Raw genomic sequence first — 19,748 nt, 5'->3', positions numbered from 1 at the left:
CGGCCCACAAACCAAGAAGAAGAAAAAGATCAAGCAGATGGCCAATGGACAGGATAAATCAAAACATGGATAAGTATTTTGGCTTAATCCAATAAACACGAAAAAAAACAACTTATAATCTCCAAATATGGTGTAAAACTATATCAGAGCAGAGAGTCTTTGTGTTAATATAACTTGATTACTTTAGAACTGTATTCAAAACGAAACAGATAACAACTCCCTCTGATTGTTTTTAAACCTTTCACCGCCAAACTCGCATTTATGCACAAGCTAGGTAGAGTACCCATGTCACAGAGAGGTGACCAAAGCATGGGTCTGTTATCCATGAACCTACTGCTCTTAATGTTCGGTGGTAGGATAGGCCATATTTTCTACACATCGCAGGGGTAATCCCCAGCTATTCTTAGACGCCATATTTACTGTGCTCATAGCACAAGTGAATTTTGCACTCTTAATTGACTGGCAGTGAAAGGGTCAAACACATTTGTCTGTATTCTAAGGAAATGGAAGTAATCACTTCACCTTGACCCTGTCACTAAGATATCAGTTCTGAATGCGCCATATCCCTTTGTTAACTCCCAGCACAAATCACGGAAAAGGAGGAGGTTATGCTTTGAAGTGGGAATAATGAGTGAGTGTACTGCCCTTCCATTCTGTGTATGTGTGCACAAAAACAAAAACACTGGGAACAGTATGAAATTGGAATAAGAATTGAGTGTGCTGGCTTTCCACTGTCTATGTGTTGTGCGCACAAACAAATATAAAATGAAACAAAACAAAAAAGGCAACCGCACTAATAAATAACAAAACAAGGCACATAAACAAATACAAAACAAAATAAAACACACAAATACAAAACAAAGCAAGGCACACAAACACACAGCAAGCAGCACAAACACAGAACAAAACCAAACACACAGCAAACAGCACAAACACAGAACAAAACCAAACACACAGCAAGCAGCACAAACACAGAACAAAACCAAACACCCAGCAAACAGCACAAACACAGAACAAAACCAAACAAAACCGTTTTCAATGCACCATAACCCACAGCTTGTTGTTGCTCATTTTTTATTCCCCTGTTCCACTATCAATTCAAGCTTGAACAAAATTCTGTTCAAACCCAAACCAACTCAAACAAAAAGCCAGCACAACAATGACAGTCAACAAACATGCCAGCCCCCTGTCTCTTTCCCCAACAGCAAAAAGCTTACCTTGGATCCCCCGATCAGGGCAATGCCTACACCCAGTTTGCGCTTCTGGCCGCCAGACAGGGTGTGTGACTGGGCAGACCTCTTGGACTCCAGCCCCACCTCCTTGGCCATGTGGGCCACAGCCGCTGGGATCTCTGACTGTGGACAGCCCTTCAGCTGTCGGTGCCAAACATGGAAAATGTACGTGAGCTGATCTCCACTCATGGTTACGTTTAGCGTCATACACAGAAAGTGATGTTTCACATTTAGGACACACAGAGGCTGCATTCACAAAATGTGAGCTGATCTCTTCTAGTATTTATCACAATTTTTGGGTCACATACAGAAAGGGAATTTTCAGTTTTAAACCACACAGAGACTGCATTCAATCGAAAAGACGCAGAATCTGTTTCTGGGAGCTAAAATCAACAACTGCAGCTTGGTGGATCCTATGTTATGGTGAATTATGTGGCATTATAACTTAAAATAATAGTGAGTTGATATATATATATATATATATTGCCTAATCAAATAACTGTTCTGTAAGTGCCTTACAAAACATCATTTCAAATGTGACTATATTACAATTCTTTACACCATCCATCAAGACATGCAGGTTTGACCTACCAAATGAGAAAACATTACAAACTCTGACAATGCATCAAAAGTAGATCATGCAAAGTACAATACAGCAAACTACAATCATCCCCACTCAAGCAGATCTCCTTTAAGCTGACTCATCAGGTAAGCCACCACCTTTCTTTGGCCTCTGCCAACAGCTTCCTTTATCTCTGTAAATTTCCTTGCTTAACTCACTCAGTACGGCCAGTCCTCTCTTCTCCTCTACACAGACCCCTCGGATGTCCAGTGGGTGTCTGAAAGACCCAACCTTTAGCTTCCGTCGTCAGAATTGTGGTATTCTTTGTCAACATTCACCTCTTCAGTATAAGAGCCTTCCGCTTGCAATATTTTGATGGTGGTAACTGGGATGAAACGCTGTTAACGTCGTCTCTTTCGCCGTTCGTATGGAGAGAGTTAAAACTCAACCTCGTATAAGTGGATTCCTCCCACACATCAACCAAATTTTTGTGCCCAGGTAAATCTCCCCCTCCCTGTCATTAGTCAACACTCATGTCACTTTCTGGGCCGAAACCATGAATGTTGTGAAAAACTGCCACATCATAGTCAATGTAGGAGGAAACAATTATTCCCCTGGTAATTATTCCCCTGATCACTGTTAACTTGAATGCATGAAAATGCAATACATTTTGCCATTTCAAACACCAGTTCAAACCATTACACACAAACACACACAAGCAAGCAAAGCAATATATAAAACTGTACACAAGTGCAAGCACTGTATGTAGTTGAAAACTAAAAAAACGAATGATAGACCAGTGAACTAACGTGGAACAAATGCAACCAAGTCAAAACACACGAAAAAATAAATAAATAAATAACATGCATGCCCAAAACTTTAAATGAAATTGTTATCACCTACGTTCAACCGGGGTCCACAAATTAAATAAACCAGTACATGTTAAATAACCAATAGATAAATCTAATACCCAAATAATGTTTAACATGCATGTATCAAGGCAACGCAGAGGCAGAATGGTGACATTTATCACAACCTTATTTTCTGTGTCTTTCTGGTGACAGAGGTTGACTTTCCATTCTAAGGATAATACTTCCAGAAAATGTCAACTTATCCAAGGTGTGGACAGGTCTACCCTTGTATAAGTTGACGATTTTTTTTTTTGGTCCCCAGGGGTCAACTTATGCGTAGTCAACTGTATACAATGTATACATACAAATACACACAGACACACACACACAACACACCCTAATTAGTCAAAGGCAGTTTTGAACAGACGAGTCTTGAGGTTGGTTCTGAGGTGGAAAATGGACTGGGAGTTACATTTATATATGAAAATACTCCCACCATCCCTCCCTACCATGACCCTTCTTCTTCTCCCTCAACTCTGTGGAGTGTCTTTGAGTCACCTCGCAGAAGAACTGAACACCAGATTCCTCCAGACCTGTCGGCTTGTGTCAAAGCCAGGATCTGTGCAAATGGTTTTTCTGTCCATCCTACAATGTTGTCAGTCCACTATTTTTTTTTTTCTGTCTTCCTCTTCAGCTTGCAAAAAGACAATAACAACAAGAAAAACAACAACAACTGAACAGATTCTAACAGTACAAAATGGGTATAGCACATACCCGGGCAAAGAAGGTGAGGTGTTCATCAACAGTGAGAGTATCGAAGAGAATGTTGTGCTGGGGACAGAGGCCCAGGTTACTGCGCACATTGGTGATGTCTGTGCGGATGTCGTAGCCATTGACGTAGGCTGTTCCGGACGTGGGGGAAATGAACCCTGAAAATCAACAAGAGCAGTCTGCATGGGAAGCATTCACTAATTTCATGTCCTCTCACATTTACAGGGCTGATAGAAACACTGCGACAAGGTAACAGACTGTCGAGACAGGCACATGCCCACAAACACACACACACACACATGTGCAACACCCACATACACATATGTGCAAGCAAACACACACACAGATACACAAACACACACACACACACTCACACACACACAGAGAATAAACACTAAGGGAGAGCACCTGTCAGCATGGACATGGTGGTTGTCTTCCCTGCACCATTATGACCCAGCAGAACGGTGATCTGGCCTTCATACATGGTCAGGGTGGAATCTTTCACCGCCGCTTTGTTGTCAAACACCTTAAGACATTCCAGCAACCAAAATGTAAGGCCAAAGAAATCACATTTTCAGTCACAACTGTCATATCAAAGTGAGAACATCACAATATTCTCTCTCAAATGCACACAAAATAATATATCTACCCACCACAAACTCAGGAGCAGCTATAAGTTACACTTATCTGCTTCCTGTTGTAAACACAGATTTGACACAAAAGACTGTCTCTCAAACTCAAACACAATCATAAGAACACTCCTACACACACAAACACACACACGCACAACCAGTTGACAAGCATGCGTGGGCACACATTTACATACAAACCCACACCACACAAACATGTATTTGATATTTATGGATTGTTGATCTCACTGTTGTAATTCATCATTTCTCTGTCAATCCCCTTTGAACACAAAGACAGAAAGAAGGAGAACAGCACACACTGTGCACACACACAGTCGCTCACCTTTCTCAAATGCACCATACTGATGCCCGCAGGCAGACCGCTCGGCTCACGCTCAAAGTGACGATCACCTGTGGTGCCCTCTGTCTTTTCATGCATCGACAATCTCCTTTGCCGTCCACCCCCACACCAGTATGATGGCTGCATTATGACACATGAAAAACAATTTACTTTTAAGAGGTCCAGAAGTTTCTGGAGTTGTTTTTCTGTTCTTCCTATCTACAGAGAAACATTGCACAAGAGCTCCCAGTTCTTCAGCCGTACAAACCTAAAATTCACACCTTTGTCAGTCTGTCAAAGTCCCTCTCTCACATTCTTCAAAACAAGTCTGAAACTATTCCTTTTCAAGCAGACCATGACTCTTCTTAACCCTCAAAGTGCTGGATATAATAAAACATACTTACAGAAATCATGCTTAAAACAAAGGGATCGTTTGCCTCCGCTACCTGTGCTCTGATTTGGGGCATTTGTATGCTTATCAGTAAGAATAAATAGGTAAACCTATACATTTTTGGAAAGTAGAGTGAATGAAGAATCAGATAAAAGTAAGAAAAAGGCTGTACCTTGTAAGTAGTTGGAGATATTCCACAGGATATAAACAACAAATTTTGCAAACTTGTTTTCCAAAAACGTCAACCACAATGTTTATAGGTATTTTCACATCTTTTACAGAGTCAAAATCTCAAAATTGGCATTAAACTGTGCAGAAAATGTTCTGGCTGCAGAATCATGAAATGAATATAACAGAAACAATGAAATTATAAGCACTGTATTATTTGTTTGAGACACACCCACCGACGCCACGCACGCGCACATCTACAATACTTTATGCAATCACAGGCAAAAACATAAATAAATGTTTTCTTTTAGCTCATGTTGCTTTCAAAAGCAGCAAGAATGCTTTAAATCAAAATAATTTCCAGTTTTCTAGCTTGATTTGGTCAAGAAATCGCAATAGACCCATGCCTAACCCACTTTACCACCCCTCCCCACCCCCATCACCCACCCCCCAGTTTTTGTGGCTGGAGACACAAAACTGAATGAACAACAAGCAAGCCAGCATGCCCAAGTGTCAAAATAACAAAGCCGTTTTCACCAGAATCCCTGTCAGCAAATGAATCATCAATAGTGACAAGGTCACTCATTTCCTGAGCTTTGTCAACTTCAGTGTCACTCATTGTTTACAAAAAATACGAAGATCTGGACTTATAAACTTGGTCAAAGTTTGTGCAAACACAAGCAGGGAGGCAGTAACACCAGAACGAGGCAGTTTTACGAAGGCTGCCGAGCATAGCCGTACGATGTCGGACCTTATGTAAACAGAGCCACGATCGTGGCCCATCGCACTTTACCGGGAAAGCCACGATCGTGGCTCATCGCGCTCTCCGGGTTAATCACAGCGTTCAACTTCATCAGCTGTAGTATGGATCCACATCTATTTCCTCCATGTGTGTGTGTGCATGTGAGCATGTGTGTGTGTGTGTGTGTGTGTACGTGTGGATGTATGTGTGGGTGTGTGTGAGTGCGTGCACCGGTGTGTGCATGTGTATGTTTGAGTGTATTTGTGCGTTGTGGTTTGTGTCTGACTTGCATATTATTTAACACTGGTTGAAAGCACTAATTAAATGTACAGTTATTACAGAAACAAAAAAATTTTAAACCCTAACCTAAACTATTCTTCTATTCCGCCATTCTCATTTCACCTAAAACCAGACAAACAGGACTGCTCACCTGGAAGTAAATGAAATTTCAGATTTACTACACACAGAGGGTGCACTCATAGAATGTGACCTGATCCCTTTTGGTATTTGTCATGATTACTTTCTTAGTCACTCACTGAGCACCTGGACAGCAAAGTACCATGGTACATACATAGCTGAGGGGAAATACCATGGGCAGGACATGCCATACATACCTGGAAGGGAAAGTAGGATGGGTAGGGCATGCCATACATACCTGGAAGGGATAATACCATGGGTAGGGAACACCATACATACCTGGAAGGGATAATACCATGGGTAGGGCACACCATACATACCTGGAAGGGAAAGTACCATGGGCAGGGCACACCATACATACCTGGAAGGGAAAGTACCATGGGTAGGGCACACCATACATACCTGGAAGGGAAAGTACCATGGGTAGGGCACACCATACATACCTGGAAGGGAAAGTACAAGGGCCGGGGCACACCATAGGTGCCAGGGTGCACATTGTCCAGGTACCAGGTGAGAATGAAGAAGATCACAGTGTCCATCACCAGCATCAGCATGGCGTGCATCAGGGAAAAGTTATCGTGCTTGCTGGCTGGCTCTGTGAAGCCGTCCCACTGAGCCCCCTTCCCTGGCCGCATCATCATCATACTACACTGAGCTTCTTCATTATCATACTACAATGAGGCTCTTCATCATCATACTACACTCAGCCTCTTCATCACTATACTACACTGAGCCTCTTCATCACCATACTACACTGAGCCCACTTCATCATTATACTACACTGATTCCCCTTCAACATCATACTACACTGAGCCTCTTCACCATCATACTACACTGAGCCTCTTCACCATCATACTACACTGAGCCTCTTCACCATCATACTACACTGAGCCTCTTCATCATTATACTACACTGAGTCCCCTTCATCACCATACTACACTGAGCTTCTTCATCATCATACTACACTCAACCCCCTTCATCACCATACTACACTCAGCCCCCTTCATCACCATACTACACTCAGCCCCCTGTATCATCATACTACACTAAGCCCCTTCATCACCATACTACACTCAGCCCCCTTCATCACCATACTACACTCAGCCCCCTTCATCATCATACTACACTAAGCCCCTTCATCACCATACTACACTCAGCCCCCTTCATCACCATACTACACTCAGCCCCCTGTATCATCATACTACACTAAGCCCCTTCATCACCATACTACACCCAGCCCCCTTCATCATCATACTACACCCAGCCCCCTTCATCATCATACTACATCCAGCCCCCTTCATCACCATACTACACCCAGCCCCCTTCATCACCATACTACACTCAGCCCCCTGTATCACCATACTACACTAAGCCCCTTCATCACCATACTACACCCAGCCCCCTTCATCATCATACTACAACCAGCCCCCTTCATCATCATACTATACTCAGCCCCCTTCATCATCATACTACACCCAGCCCCCTTCATCATCATACTACAACCAGCCCCCTTCATCATCATACTACACCCAGCCCCCTTCATCATCATACTACACCCAGCCCCCTTCATCACCATACTACACCCAGCCCCCTTCATCATCATACTACAACCAGCCCCCTTCATCATCATACTAAGCCCCCTTCATCATCATACTTCAGTTTCAGTTCCTCAAGGAGGCGTCATTATGTTCGGACAAATTCAGAGAAGCTGCACCACATCTGCTAAGTGGATGCCTGACAATAACCCAATGTGCATAGTTAGGCATTGAGTGCATCCACATAAATCTGAGTACCTATCAGACAGGATTTCTTCAACAGAATTTTGCCAGAGGACAACGCTTTCGTTGCCATAACTTCTTTTTCAGTGTGCCATGTGCGTGGTGCACATTGGACCTTCGTTTATTGTCTCCTCCAAATGACAAGACACTCAGATCTTCAAGTAAAAATTTGGGAGAAAGGGTCAGATGAGGATTCAAGCCCAGACCTCCACAGATGCTGTATTGGGAGATAAGCGTCTTAACCATTTTGACACCTTCCTATCACCATACTACACACTTCACCAAAAGTTCATGACCACTTCAAAAAAGCAGTAATGTTCTCATAAATGCTCGAAAATCAAGAGATTTAAATCATCAGGTTGTCTACAGTCTACCAGTGGCCTCTCGTGAATTACTTTTTCAGCTGTTTCAAGCAACATGAAAGGCTTGAAAAAATGTGTTTGAAAACTGGATGTTTCAGCTGAAAAAAATACAGTTGTTGAGTGGTTTATAAATGATAGCTGTTGATTTTCATTGTAAAGTAAGCAAGAAAGCACACCTGGTTATGAGTGGTGCTCATTGCATTGGCTGCATACACCACTGTTTGCTGAAAATTAAGCATCATTTCACCATGCTCCAAAGAAGTGGAGTGATGGCCTAGAGGTAACGCGTCCACCTAGGAAGCGAGAGAATCTGAGCACGCTGATTCAAATCATGGCTCAGCCGCCAATATTTTCTCCCCCTCCACTAGACCTTGAGTGGTGGTTTGGACGCTAGTCATTCGGATGAGATGATAAACCGAGGTCCCATGTGCAGCATGCACTTAGCGCACATAAAAGAACCCATGGTAACAAAAGGGTTGTTCCTGGCAAAATTCTGTAGAAAAATCCACTTCGATAGGAAAAACAAATAAAACTGCAGGCGGGAAAAAACACAAAAACAAGAGAGGCAAGGCCTTCAAGACTCACTTGTGACATGCACTTACTACAACAAATGAATCAAAATACACAAAAAATCAATTGCAAAACAAAAGTCACATGCACCTCCCAACATAAAAATACAGACCACATAAAGGTGTGTTGGATTTCACTTTTTTTTTTCACTTTTAAAAAATCCCTCTTAACCAGCAACCAGAGCTGTCTACCCACCTGTTCCCTCATACAAGCTGATGGTCTTGATGCCACAACCCATGGCCGTGTTGAAGGAAACACAGAAGCTGAGTTTCAGATTCAGAGTGAGTTGTTCGAAGTTCTCACTAACATAGAAAAACAGTGAGAAGGCAGCGAAGAACAGGATCCCTGCCAAGGCTGCCCCTATGTTGGCTGCCACAAAACAAGGGGGAAAGGAATACTGAATAATGTGAGAGCTGGCTTCCCTGCAAAACTATCAAAGAATGAACAATGGGGGGTATTATGAAATGTATTATAAAGTTCTCAAAAAGTCACTTTTTCATTATATTCCTTGATCACTTATCATAGTCAGTGCTATATATCTGAGAAGATGAAATCAAAAGTTCAAACTCCTAAACCAATCAAATGTGAGAGCAAGAGTTTTGAAATAACACTGAATTGATAACTTTGTCTGAAACAGTCTTTAATAGTCACATGATATGGATCGTAGAGCCTTTACAGTTATATAATATATATCCTACAGTCTTCACAGGTCATAAAATGCATACTTACAGCCTTTACATCTACATTACTAAAAATTTCAAGTGACTGTAAAGGAAGACACTGACTGGTGTACCTTTGCTGACAAAAGTGCTGACCAGGAAAGTGAAGGCGATGATGCTGATGGAATAGAGGACAAGGAAGAAGAAGATGAGGGAGGGGTCACTGTAGACAAGGAGAGGCTGGCTGCTCCCTAGCTTGACTGACAAGAAAATCGTGTAGAGGGCACTGGCTATGAACAGATAGAAGAAGAACAGCAGGAACCATGACGTCCAGTGTGCAGCTGAAGACATCCCCATCAGCTTCATTGACTCCTGCCAAAGGAGAACAGTACTTAATGGCAATATCAAAGTCAATAAACTCCTGCAAGAGGAGAACAGTATTCAATGGCAAAAGGAAAGGCAACAAACTGCTGCCAGAGGAGAAGAGCGGTGTTCAGTAACACTACAAAATGCAACAAACTCCTATCACAGGAGAACAATACTCAATGACAGTACAAATGGCAACGGTTTCCTGCCAGAGGAGAAGTTTTCAATGGCAAAACAAAAAGCAATAAACTCATGCCAGAGGAGAACAGTGCTCAATGGCATACAAAAGGCAATAAACTCATGCCAGAGGAGAACAGTGCTCAATGGCAGTGCAAAAGGCAATACACTCATGCCAGAGGAGAACAGTTCTCAATGGCAGTGCAAAAGGCAATACACTCATGCCAGAGGAGAACAGTGCTCAATGGCAGGACAAAAGGCAATAAACTCATGCCAGAGGAGAGCAGTGCTCAGTGCTCAATGGCAATACACAAGGCAATAAACTCATGCCAGAGGAAAACAGTGCTCAATGGCAATACATAAGGCAATCGTTTCCTGCCAGAGGAGAACAGTGCTCAATGGCAGTACAAAAGGCAATAAACTCATGCCAGAGGAGAACAGTGCTCAATGGCAGTACAAAAGGCAATAAACTCATGCCAGAGGAGAACAATGTTCAATGGCAATACACAAGGCAATAAATCACTGCAGCAACACTGCAGGGCCTGGCTGAAGCAGGGATATATTATTGTTGCTTTTTATTCAATTGAAAGAGAAAAGTATGAACATCAACAGACTGAAAGAAGTTTATTCTCCTGACGAAAAGAAAGCACTGTCGCTCGTCCCATAATCTGGCTTAGTCATGGAGGTCCTGCACTACTGAACAAATCACCAACTGTCTCCATTTCTGGCCGTCGTGGGACTGGGCCCCCCCCGAGTTCCAGCAAAGCTCCTCTGTCCACTCAGTGATGTTGTCTTCACTCTCTGCCTCATTTTTCCCCTGCACTGTTCCCTGAAGGATGATCTTGGACAGCCTGTCAGATCTTGTCACACAGCACGCTATCACATAAACAGGCCACACTGTTCTCCCTTCTCTTCTCTGCCATGCTGATTGACGCCTTCCAAGACTGTGACTGGGGCATCTACATCTAGTTTCACACAGATGGCAAACTTTTCAACTTGCAGCGACTCTACGCCAGGTCCAGGGTGTTTGAGGCACTGTTGAGAGAGTTCCTCTTCGCTGATGACTGCGTGCTTGCTGCACACACCCATGAGGACATGCAGTTCATTCTGGACAGGTTCTCAACCTCCTGCAGGCGCTTTGGACTCACCATCAGCCTCAGCAAGACCGAGTCCATGTACCAACCAGCTAGCTCACAGAACGCCACTGCCTCCCCCCAGCCTGCAATCAAGATCAGTGACACAGAGATCAAGTCAGTCGACAAGTTTTGGTACCTGGGCAGCACCCTATGCAGCAATGGAGTCCTTGATGCAGAAGTGACGCTGCGCATCGCCAAGGCCAGCTCCACCTTTGGCAGACTCAATAACACGCTGTGGAATAACAAAGGCATCAGGCTCTGCACCAAAATCAAAACCAACAGAGCTGTTACGCTGACCACCTTGTTGTCTTACTGTGAAACATGGATGACATATCACTGTCACATTCAACAACTTGAGATGCCCACGAAAGATCCTCGGTATAAAGTGGCAAGACAGGGTCTCCAACCTCCAGGTCCTAGAGAGGAGCGGCCTGCCCAGCATCGAAAGCCTGCTGATCCAGTGCCAGCTACGCTGGACAGGACACATTGTCTGCATGACAGACAGCAGGATCCCAAAGATGCTTTTGTATGGTCAGCTGAAGGAAGGCCACCGCAAACTTGGAAGACCCTGCAAGCTCTTTAAGGACACCTTGAAGACAAACCTCAAAGCCTGTGACATAGACATTGCTTCCTGGGAAACTGATGCCCTTGACTGCTCTCGCTGGAGGATGCGGTGCTCTAGTGGCATAATGACATTTGAAAGCACAAGGGGAAGCGTGAGCGAAGGAAGCAGAGCTCAACTTCTGGAGACGTTTTCCCCTGCAACACCTGTGGGAAGTGCTGCGCATCCAGAATCGGTCTCTTCTCCCATATGAGGACACACACTGACAGATAAGCCTGCCTGACTACTTGTCCGTCGGTCTGAAGGGGGACTCCATCAGTACATAAACAGGCCTAAAAACTGGCTGAATGGTAGGGCTGTACAGAATCACACTTTCCAAGGGAAGGTATGTTTTGTTCTGTTTTTGATTGGGCCAAATTAGTTTATGGGCATGCGATGCTGTACCCAAATTAGGATCAGAACAATTAGTTTCAGTGGGTAATATGAAAGAAAAAAAGCAAATAAAAAGGCTGGTATAAATAACAACTTTCAGTGAAAGAACATGAAACCACATCAGATAAAAGAAAAAAAAAAGATTTACTCACTACACACCAGATATACATGAATATACATTCAAACTTTCAGCCACACAAATCAGCACTGAAACACTTCATTATCATTCACATGAACACTACACTTCAAAATATATTGCACTGTTATGTGCAACCCAGTTGAATTAGGATGAAAGCCCCACATAGCAGAGACCACCACCGCTTCCCTCCAATGACAGTCCACATGAATCCGCTGTCACTGCACCCAGGAAGCATGTAATGGAAAACATGGAAGAATAACTGAAGTCCAGAATACCTGTACATAGTGGTTGCCTTGTGGTTATGCCAATGCCTAGGAAGTGAAAAAATCTCAGCACACTGATTTGAATCTCATCTCACACTCACCAGTATTTTCTCCCCCTTCACTAGACCTTGAGTAGTCTGGACACCAGTCATTCGGATGAGATGACAAACTGAGGTCCTGTGTGTAACACGCACCTAGCAAATGCAGTATAGAGCCAACTGCAACAATAAACTTGTCCCTGGCAAAATGTTGTAGAAAAATCCACTTTGATAGGAAAACAAACATACTTGCAGGCAGGAAAAAAAACAAAGAAAACCAAAAAGCTGTGCTGTACTGACATGCTCTTCCTAAGGAGTGTGACGAAAACCGTTACATCGAAGCAGACATTTTTTCGTGCGGCATTTCACTTTAATTGAAAGAGGCAATTTTGTTATATGTGTGGTTGCACGAGGTGCTCAAGTGAACATTTATTATTCATATACGGATGTTCAGGTGAGAGCTAAGGGAGGTGCATGCTCTCTGGCAAAACTTAGTTTGTCACCGAACCAGTGTGACCGTTCGGCTTACAGCCGCAGAGAACTTTGGCTCTGAGACCCTAGTGCTCAGGTGAGAGTGGAAAAAAACAACTTAGAATATTTCTTGTGTCGATTTTATTTCACTGTTATAGTGTCGATGGAGTAATTTGGATAAGTGTATTTGTATGTGCATTTGATGGTCGTTTTGGTTTTTGGTCTTTAAAAAAAGAACAACTCAATGTTATGTTATCATAATGTTTCTAAACTTGGCAGTAAGATTCCTTTTTGTCAAAGTGTTTATAATGTTACTGCTACTGTTTAAGCGCGTTGGGTTACGCTGCTGGTCAGGCATCTGCTTGGCAGATGTGGTGTAGCGTATATGGATTTGTCTGAACGCAGTGACGCCTCCTTGAGCTACTGAAACTGAGACTGATACTGTGACAGGGAGAAAAGAATATTGTTTTGCTTACACTTGATTTTACCTAATCTTTGTATCATTGTTAAAATGATTTCCACTGAGACTTTCTTCTTAACGCTTAAAGTGGCGAAAGCCTTGAGATGGCCTTAACAGTTGGCAAGGCTTTAAGCACCATAATTTGATTTGATTTGATTCTTCACAACGCTGGAATAATGGAATATAAATTTGTAATATGTAATTACTAGCACTTGCTTGGAAACACGGGGGTCGAGTCAGACAGATATATCTGCTACTGGTAACCTGGATCCAAGCACTACCTGTAACAGGGTCGAATTGCTGGTGACTAAACCAGCACCCCCACCAGTCCTCTCAGGAGGATGGTGAGGAGGGTGGCTAGACACCCTGGTGGAATGGACCCATCAAAGGGCGCCAGCTCTGGAGAGCTACCTGCAGCCACCTAGCTAAGGGAGTAAACCCTGACAGAAAATCCGGTGATGGGTCCTAAGGCAGTTGGATGGCAAACTTTGTCACTTTCCGGCAGCTCCTGCGGCCGCGTTGGCACCAAAATGTAACAGCCTTTCTGTTCCTTTGGATCTGTCAGCGAGGTGGAGAGGGGGGACAAGCTGCATGGGCAACAGCCTGTCTTCCATATTACATTGCCCAGGCTTATATCCATCAATCCATCCACAAACACCTTGCACCTAAAACCTAAAACCTGGAGAGGACACTCCAGCTTCATTACTAGCACTAGCGTCGGAACAACACATGAAGCAACAGTTACCGGTTGTAAGTTAGCGCTCAATTGGCATAGAGCTGATGCAAGGGGTTGCTTCTGACGGTGGGAGGGACCCTCGCGTCCCACTGGACAGCTACCGCCCGCCCAAGCTGGGCAGCCCCCAGCCAGTTAGGTGCTGTCGCGCCATGACCTGCCTTCTTAATGGGTGTATGAAGATTAGGAGAATATCCGACAAGCAGGTCGTCGTTAATTTCTGCACCAGGCAAAAAGAAAACTTAAAGAAACAGATCAACAATGAAACTGTCCTGTTAGAATGTCCGGACAATGATGCCTGGGCTCTCCCAAGATCTGCAAGACATCAGCGATGCCAGAAAGATGGCCATCATAAACAGTGAGCTGAAGAGACTAAATGTGGACATTGCCACTCTGCAGGAAACACAGGTGGCTGACTCAGGAACACTAAAGGAGAGGGACTACACCTTCTTCTGGCAAGGAAAGAGCTCTGATGCCCCAAGAGAGTACAGAGTAGGCTTTGCAGTCAGGAACAGCATGCTGAACATGATCGAACCAGGCAGTGGCGGTTCAGAACAACTATGGACTCTCCGCCTCAACACCTCCAAAGGCTATGTCATTCTCGTCAGCGCATATGCTCCAACACTGTCCGCCTCTCCAGACGCCAAGGATGAGTTCTACGAAAATCTCGCATGAACCATAAGGAACATCCCCAGGACAGAACAACTTGTCCTCCTGGGCGACTTCAATGCCAGAGTGGGTGCAGACAACGATTCGTGGCCCTCCTGTCTCGGTTCATTTGGAGTGGGGAAAATGAATGAGAATGGACAGCGACTACTTGAGCTTTGTACCTGCCATGAACTGTGCATCGCCAACTCCTTCTTCAAGACAAAGCCCCAACACAAAGTCTCCTGGAGGTACCCGCACTCAAAACATTAGCACCAACTGGATCTCATCCTAGTAAGACAAGCTGCCATCAAAAACCTTCTCCACACTCGCTCTTACCACAGCGCAGACTATGACATGGACCACTCTCTGGTATGCTGCAAGATCAGACCGCAACCAAAGAAGTTCCACTGCTCAAAGAAACAAGGGAACTCTCGCATTGACGTCAGCAAGATGTCTCAGCCAGACCTTGTAGAACAGTTCGCAGAGGCCTTTGAGAGAGAATTTGATGCAATGCAGCCCAGAGACTCTGCCACAGAAAGATGGGAAACGCTACGAGACACCATGCACCGCATTGCTATGGCCACCTTTGGGAAGAAAACCGCGAAGTCCCACGACTGGTTTGAGGCCAAATCATCAGAGATGACTCCCAGTATTGAGGCCAAGCGCGCTGCACTCACTGAGTACAAACGGTCACCCAGTGAGAAGAACCTGCAAATCCTCAGGGCTGCCAGGACTAAGGTTCAGTTTAACGCCAGGCAATGTGCAAATGAGTACTGGACAGAGCTCAGCGAAGAGATACAGAATGCTGTTGAAAGAGGCAACATCCGAGGGATGTATGATGGTATCAAGAAAGCACTGGGACCAACACAGTGCTAGACTGCCCCCCTCAAATCCTCCACTGGGGAAGTAATCAACAATCCTAGCCAGCAGATGGAGAGATGGGCAGAACACTACTCTGACCTCTACTCCACAGAAAACATGGTGTCCAACTCAGCCCTCGATGCCATCAAGTGCATGCTGGTCATGGAAGAACTTGACACAGAGCCAATTGAGGACAAACTCAGCAAGGCCATTAACAGCCTGACATCAGGCAAGGCACCTGGCAGTGACGGAATTCCCCCAGACCTCATTAAACACTGCAAGACTTCTCTTCTGCATCCTCTGCACACAGTCCTCTGTCAGTGCTGGAATGAGGGAGCTGTACCGCAGGACATGAGGGATTCCAAGATTATCACCCTCTATAAAAAACAAGGGTGAAAGGAGCGACTGCAACAACTACAGAGCCATCTCACTTCTCAGCATTGTAGGCAAAGTCCTCGCTCAGGTCCTCCTAATTCACCTGCAGAAACTGGCCGAACACGTTTACCCGGAATCACAGTGTGGTTTCTGAGCAGAGAGATCCACAGTAAACATGATCTTCTCCCTTCGCCAAATCCAGGAGAAGTGCAGAGAGCAGAGGATGCCCCTGTATGTCGCATTCATTGACCTCACCAAGGCCTTTGACCAAGTCAGCAAAGATGGCCTTTTCAGGGTTCTTCGAAAGATCAGCTGCCCCCCCAAACTGCACAGCTTGACTGAGTCCTTCCACTCCAACATGAAAGGGATGGTGCAGTCTAATGGTAACCTCTCCAAGCCCTTTGACGTACACAGCAGTGTCAAACAATGCTGTGTCCTCGCCCCCACCCTATTTGGAATCTTCTTTGCTCTTCTCCTGAGACATGCATTCAGCACAGTGCAAGAAGGGATCTACCTGCGGACCAGATCAGATGGCAGGCTCTTCAATCTCGCCCGCCTCAGAGCAAGGACAAAAGTCCGTGAAGCCCTCATCAGAGACATGCTCTTTGCTGACGACGCCGCAGTTGTGACCCACACCCAGTGGGACTTGCAGTCACTAATGGACCGCTTCTCCCAGGCCTGCAAAGATTTCGGTCTGACCATCAGTCTTAAGAAGACAAATGTCCTAGGCCAAGACACGCCATCTCCACCAGCCATCACCATTGATGACTACAAGCTTGAAGCCATCCATCAATTCACTTACCTTGGGTCCACCATCACCGACAACCTCTCCCTTGACACCAAGATCGACAAGAGGATCAGGAAGGCAGCCACGACGCAAGCCCGCCTCACACAAAGAGTGTGGACAAATCCCAAGCTGACCATGAAGACAAGGTTGGCTGTATAAAACGCCTGCGTCCTCAGCACCTTGCTGTATGGCAGTAAGGCATGGATCACACATGCTCGTCAGGAGAAAAGGCTCAATACCTTCCACCTGAGAAGCCTATGGCGCATACTCGGCATCTCCTGGCAAGACAAGGTGACTCGCGCTGGCCTCCCAACCATGTATACCATGCTGAGACAGCGTGAGCTGCTGGGCTAGGCCACGTTCACCGCATGGAAGATGGTCGCATCCCAAAAGACATCCTTTATGGAAAGCTCGCCACAGGGCAGAGAAGCATCGGTCGCCCACAGCTGAGATACAAAGACGTTTGCTAACGTGACATGAAGGCGCTTGAGATCAACACGGAGTCCTGAGAGGACCTTGCAGATGACCGCAACAGATGGAGAAGCACTCTCAAGAATAAGCTACGGATTGATGAGGACGAACTGTCAGCTGCTGCAGCAGAAAAGTGAGCTCGCAGAAAAGGGACGGCAGCCAACAGACCAGCATCAGTTTACACATGTGATCGCTGTGACAGAGACTGTCTCTCTCACATCGGTCTCTACAGTCACAGGCGATGCTGCTTGGCCCCAGCAGACAGCCCAATTAGACATTAGGTCGGATATACTCTATCCATGGTCAGCCATGACCAAAGGAGGCCTACTACTACTACTGCTTGGAAACATATGATTGGATTGGAAAGACAAAAAGAGGGTGAAAGATATTATATATTACGAAGACGATAGCCAAGGAATTGTGATTTTATAATTGGTAATTTAATGGTGAGGATGATGCGTGACTGAACCTAGGGAAGTTAGTGAAATTGTAAAGGGCACACACGCACCCACTCACACATGTGACTGATGGGACTAACAGACAAGACAAGACAATACGGAGGCAAGCATAAACACGTACATTATCCAAGATGAACTGCAAGTATTTTTATTTTGGTTTAAAGAGCTTGTGGGATGGCGCTGGGCCGAGACCTAGCAGCCACAACAGCAACAGCAGCAGCAGCAGTAACTGCTGATGGTGCCACTGTTGAGAGCAGCCAAGCTGTGGAGAAGGCGCTGAGGAGCAGTCTGTGTCCTGGACTGAGGACTGGAGTGAAACGAAATCTTTGGACAGAAATGAGTATTCCCGTTATGTGTTGTGCAGTGTGTTGTGTGTTGTTGCCCTTCATAGTTCGTATGAGTGTGTGTGTGAATGTGATAATTTTTCAAATATAGTTTTTTTTGTATATAAATATTTGTAAAGATATCCATCTCCTGTGTGATTATTGCGCACGTGAACATGGTTGACTGAGAGGAGTGAGATCTGAATTTTTTCTGTCTTCATGATAGTTTATCTAAACACTTATGAATGGATGTCTTTACAAGGAGAATAGCCCAAATTTCACACAGAGAAATGTTGTTGTGACAAGAAGTAACGCTGTACAATAAAATACATGCACCCCACCCACCTTCAGCTGCTTCTCCTTCTCTTCAACAATGTTCTTGCTCATGATGATGACGCTGAAGATGAAGGACAACATGAGGATAGTGGGGAAGCTATCTCCCATGACTTTAATCACGGTGTTCTCGTTGTATGGTGGGTATGGCATGCGCCGAACGTACAATGACGACACGTTCAACTTCGCCCCAGGCTGCCACTCTTGGATCAGAGCTTCCGAGACCAATCGCTGAGTATACACAAAGCCCCGCCAGAAGTACACTGCCAGTAACATAACAGTCATGTCCATGTTAGAAGTCTCTGGTTTTTGGAAGGGGGAGGGGGGAGGGGAGGTGGGGGGTTATTATTATTATTATTTTTTTTTTTTTTTTTTTTTTTTTAAATAGAAGTCTCTGTTCATTTGTTTGTTCATAAAAAAATGTGTCTCAACATCTAGTGATTGTTCATTCAGTCGCAAGAAATGCAAAATGAGAAAGCTAAATCTCTCTTCTTTTTTTTTAAATCAACAAAAAGAAGAAAACAAAAGTAAGTGTGCCACTGCCAGTGTTAAAACTTTCATTCACACATGTGTGTGCATGTCTGTATGCATGTGGTGGGGGAAACTGTGTGTGTGTGTGTGTGTGTGTGTGTGTGTGTGTGTGTGTCTGTGTGTGTGTGCATGTGTGTGTGTGCATTCTGTTGCATTCCCAGTGTCAGCAGTCTTTACAGAGTAATTATTCATGTTTGGCAGTCAGGTCACATATCATACAAGACCATGCAATGATACTGAGCCATTACAGCGGTGTTCTGTGGTGCCTCTTGTGGATCAATATACACAGGGCACCACCCACCAAGCCCTAATACAGTTGAAAATAATCCTTCAGACTGACTGACTGTTTCCAATGGAGTGGAGACTGTCATGACAGTGTCGCTGTATGTGCCGACATCAAAGACTGGCATAACAACTGACTGATTGTATACAATGGAGTGGACACTGTCATGACAGTGTCGCTGTATGTGCCGACATCAAAGACTGACATCACAACTGATTGTATACAATGGAGTGGAGACTGTCATGACAGTGTCGCTGTATATGCCCACATCAAAGACTGGCATAACAACTGACTGATTGTATACAATGGAGTGGACACTGTCATGACAGTGTCGCTGTATATGCCGACATCAAAGACTGGCATAACAACTGACTGATTGTATACAATGGAGTGGACACTGTCATGACAGTGTCGCTGTATATGCCGACA

The 19,748-nt window shown here is 44.7% G+C and overlaps 1 protein-coding gene across 1 annotated transcript in view; it reads right to left on the bottom strand.

The window, feature by feature from the left end:
* Positions 1 to 19,748, bottom strand: part of LOC143299411 (phospholipid-transporting ATPase ABCA3-like) — an 85,309-nt gene that overhangs the window by 48,428 nt on the left and 17,133 nt on the right. Inside the window, exons 4-11 of the mRNA XM_076612595.1 lie at positions 18,518 to 18,768; positions 9,607 to 9,844; positions 9,009 to 9,182; positions 6,547 to 6,728; positions 4,389 to 4,526; positions 3,825 to 3,942; positions 3,420 to 3,574; positions 1,218 to 1,373 (exon numbers count right to left, since the gene is read on the bottom strand). Coding sequence (XP_076468710.1) covers positions 1,218 to 1,373; positions 3,420 to 3,574; positions 3,825 to 3,942; positions 4,389 to 4,526; positions 6,547 to 6,728; positions 9,009 to 9,182; positions 9,607 to 9,844; positions 18,518 to 18,768 — 1,412 coding nt within the window. The remainder of the gene's footprint in view (positions 1 to 1,217; positions 1,374 to 3,419; positions 3,575 to 3,824; positions 3,943 to 4,388; positions 4,527 to 6,546; positions 6,729 to 9,008; positions 9,183 to 9,606; positions 9,845 to 18,517; positions 18,769 to 19,748) is intronic.

This window comes from Babylonia areolata, chromosome 25 (genome assembly GCF_041734735.1).
Source record: "Babylonia areolata isolate BAREFJ2019XMU chromosome 25, ASM4173473v1, whole genome shotgun sequence".
Lineage (NCBI taxonomy): Eukaryota > Metazoa > Mollusca > Gastropoda > Neogastropoda > Buccinidae > Babylonia > Babylonia areolata.
The sequence above is the reverse complement of the archived record's forward strand: the minus strand, read 5'-3'. Positions and strand labels throughout refer to the sequence as shown.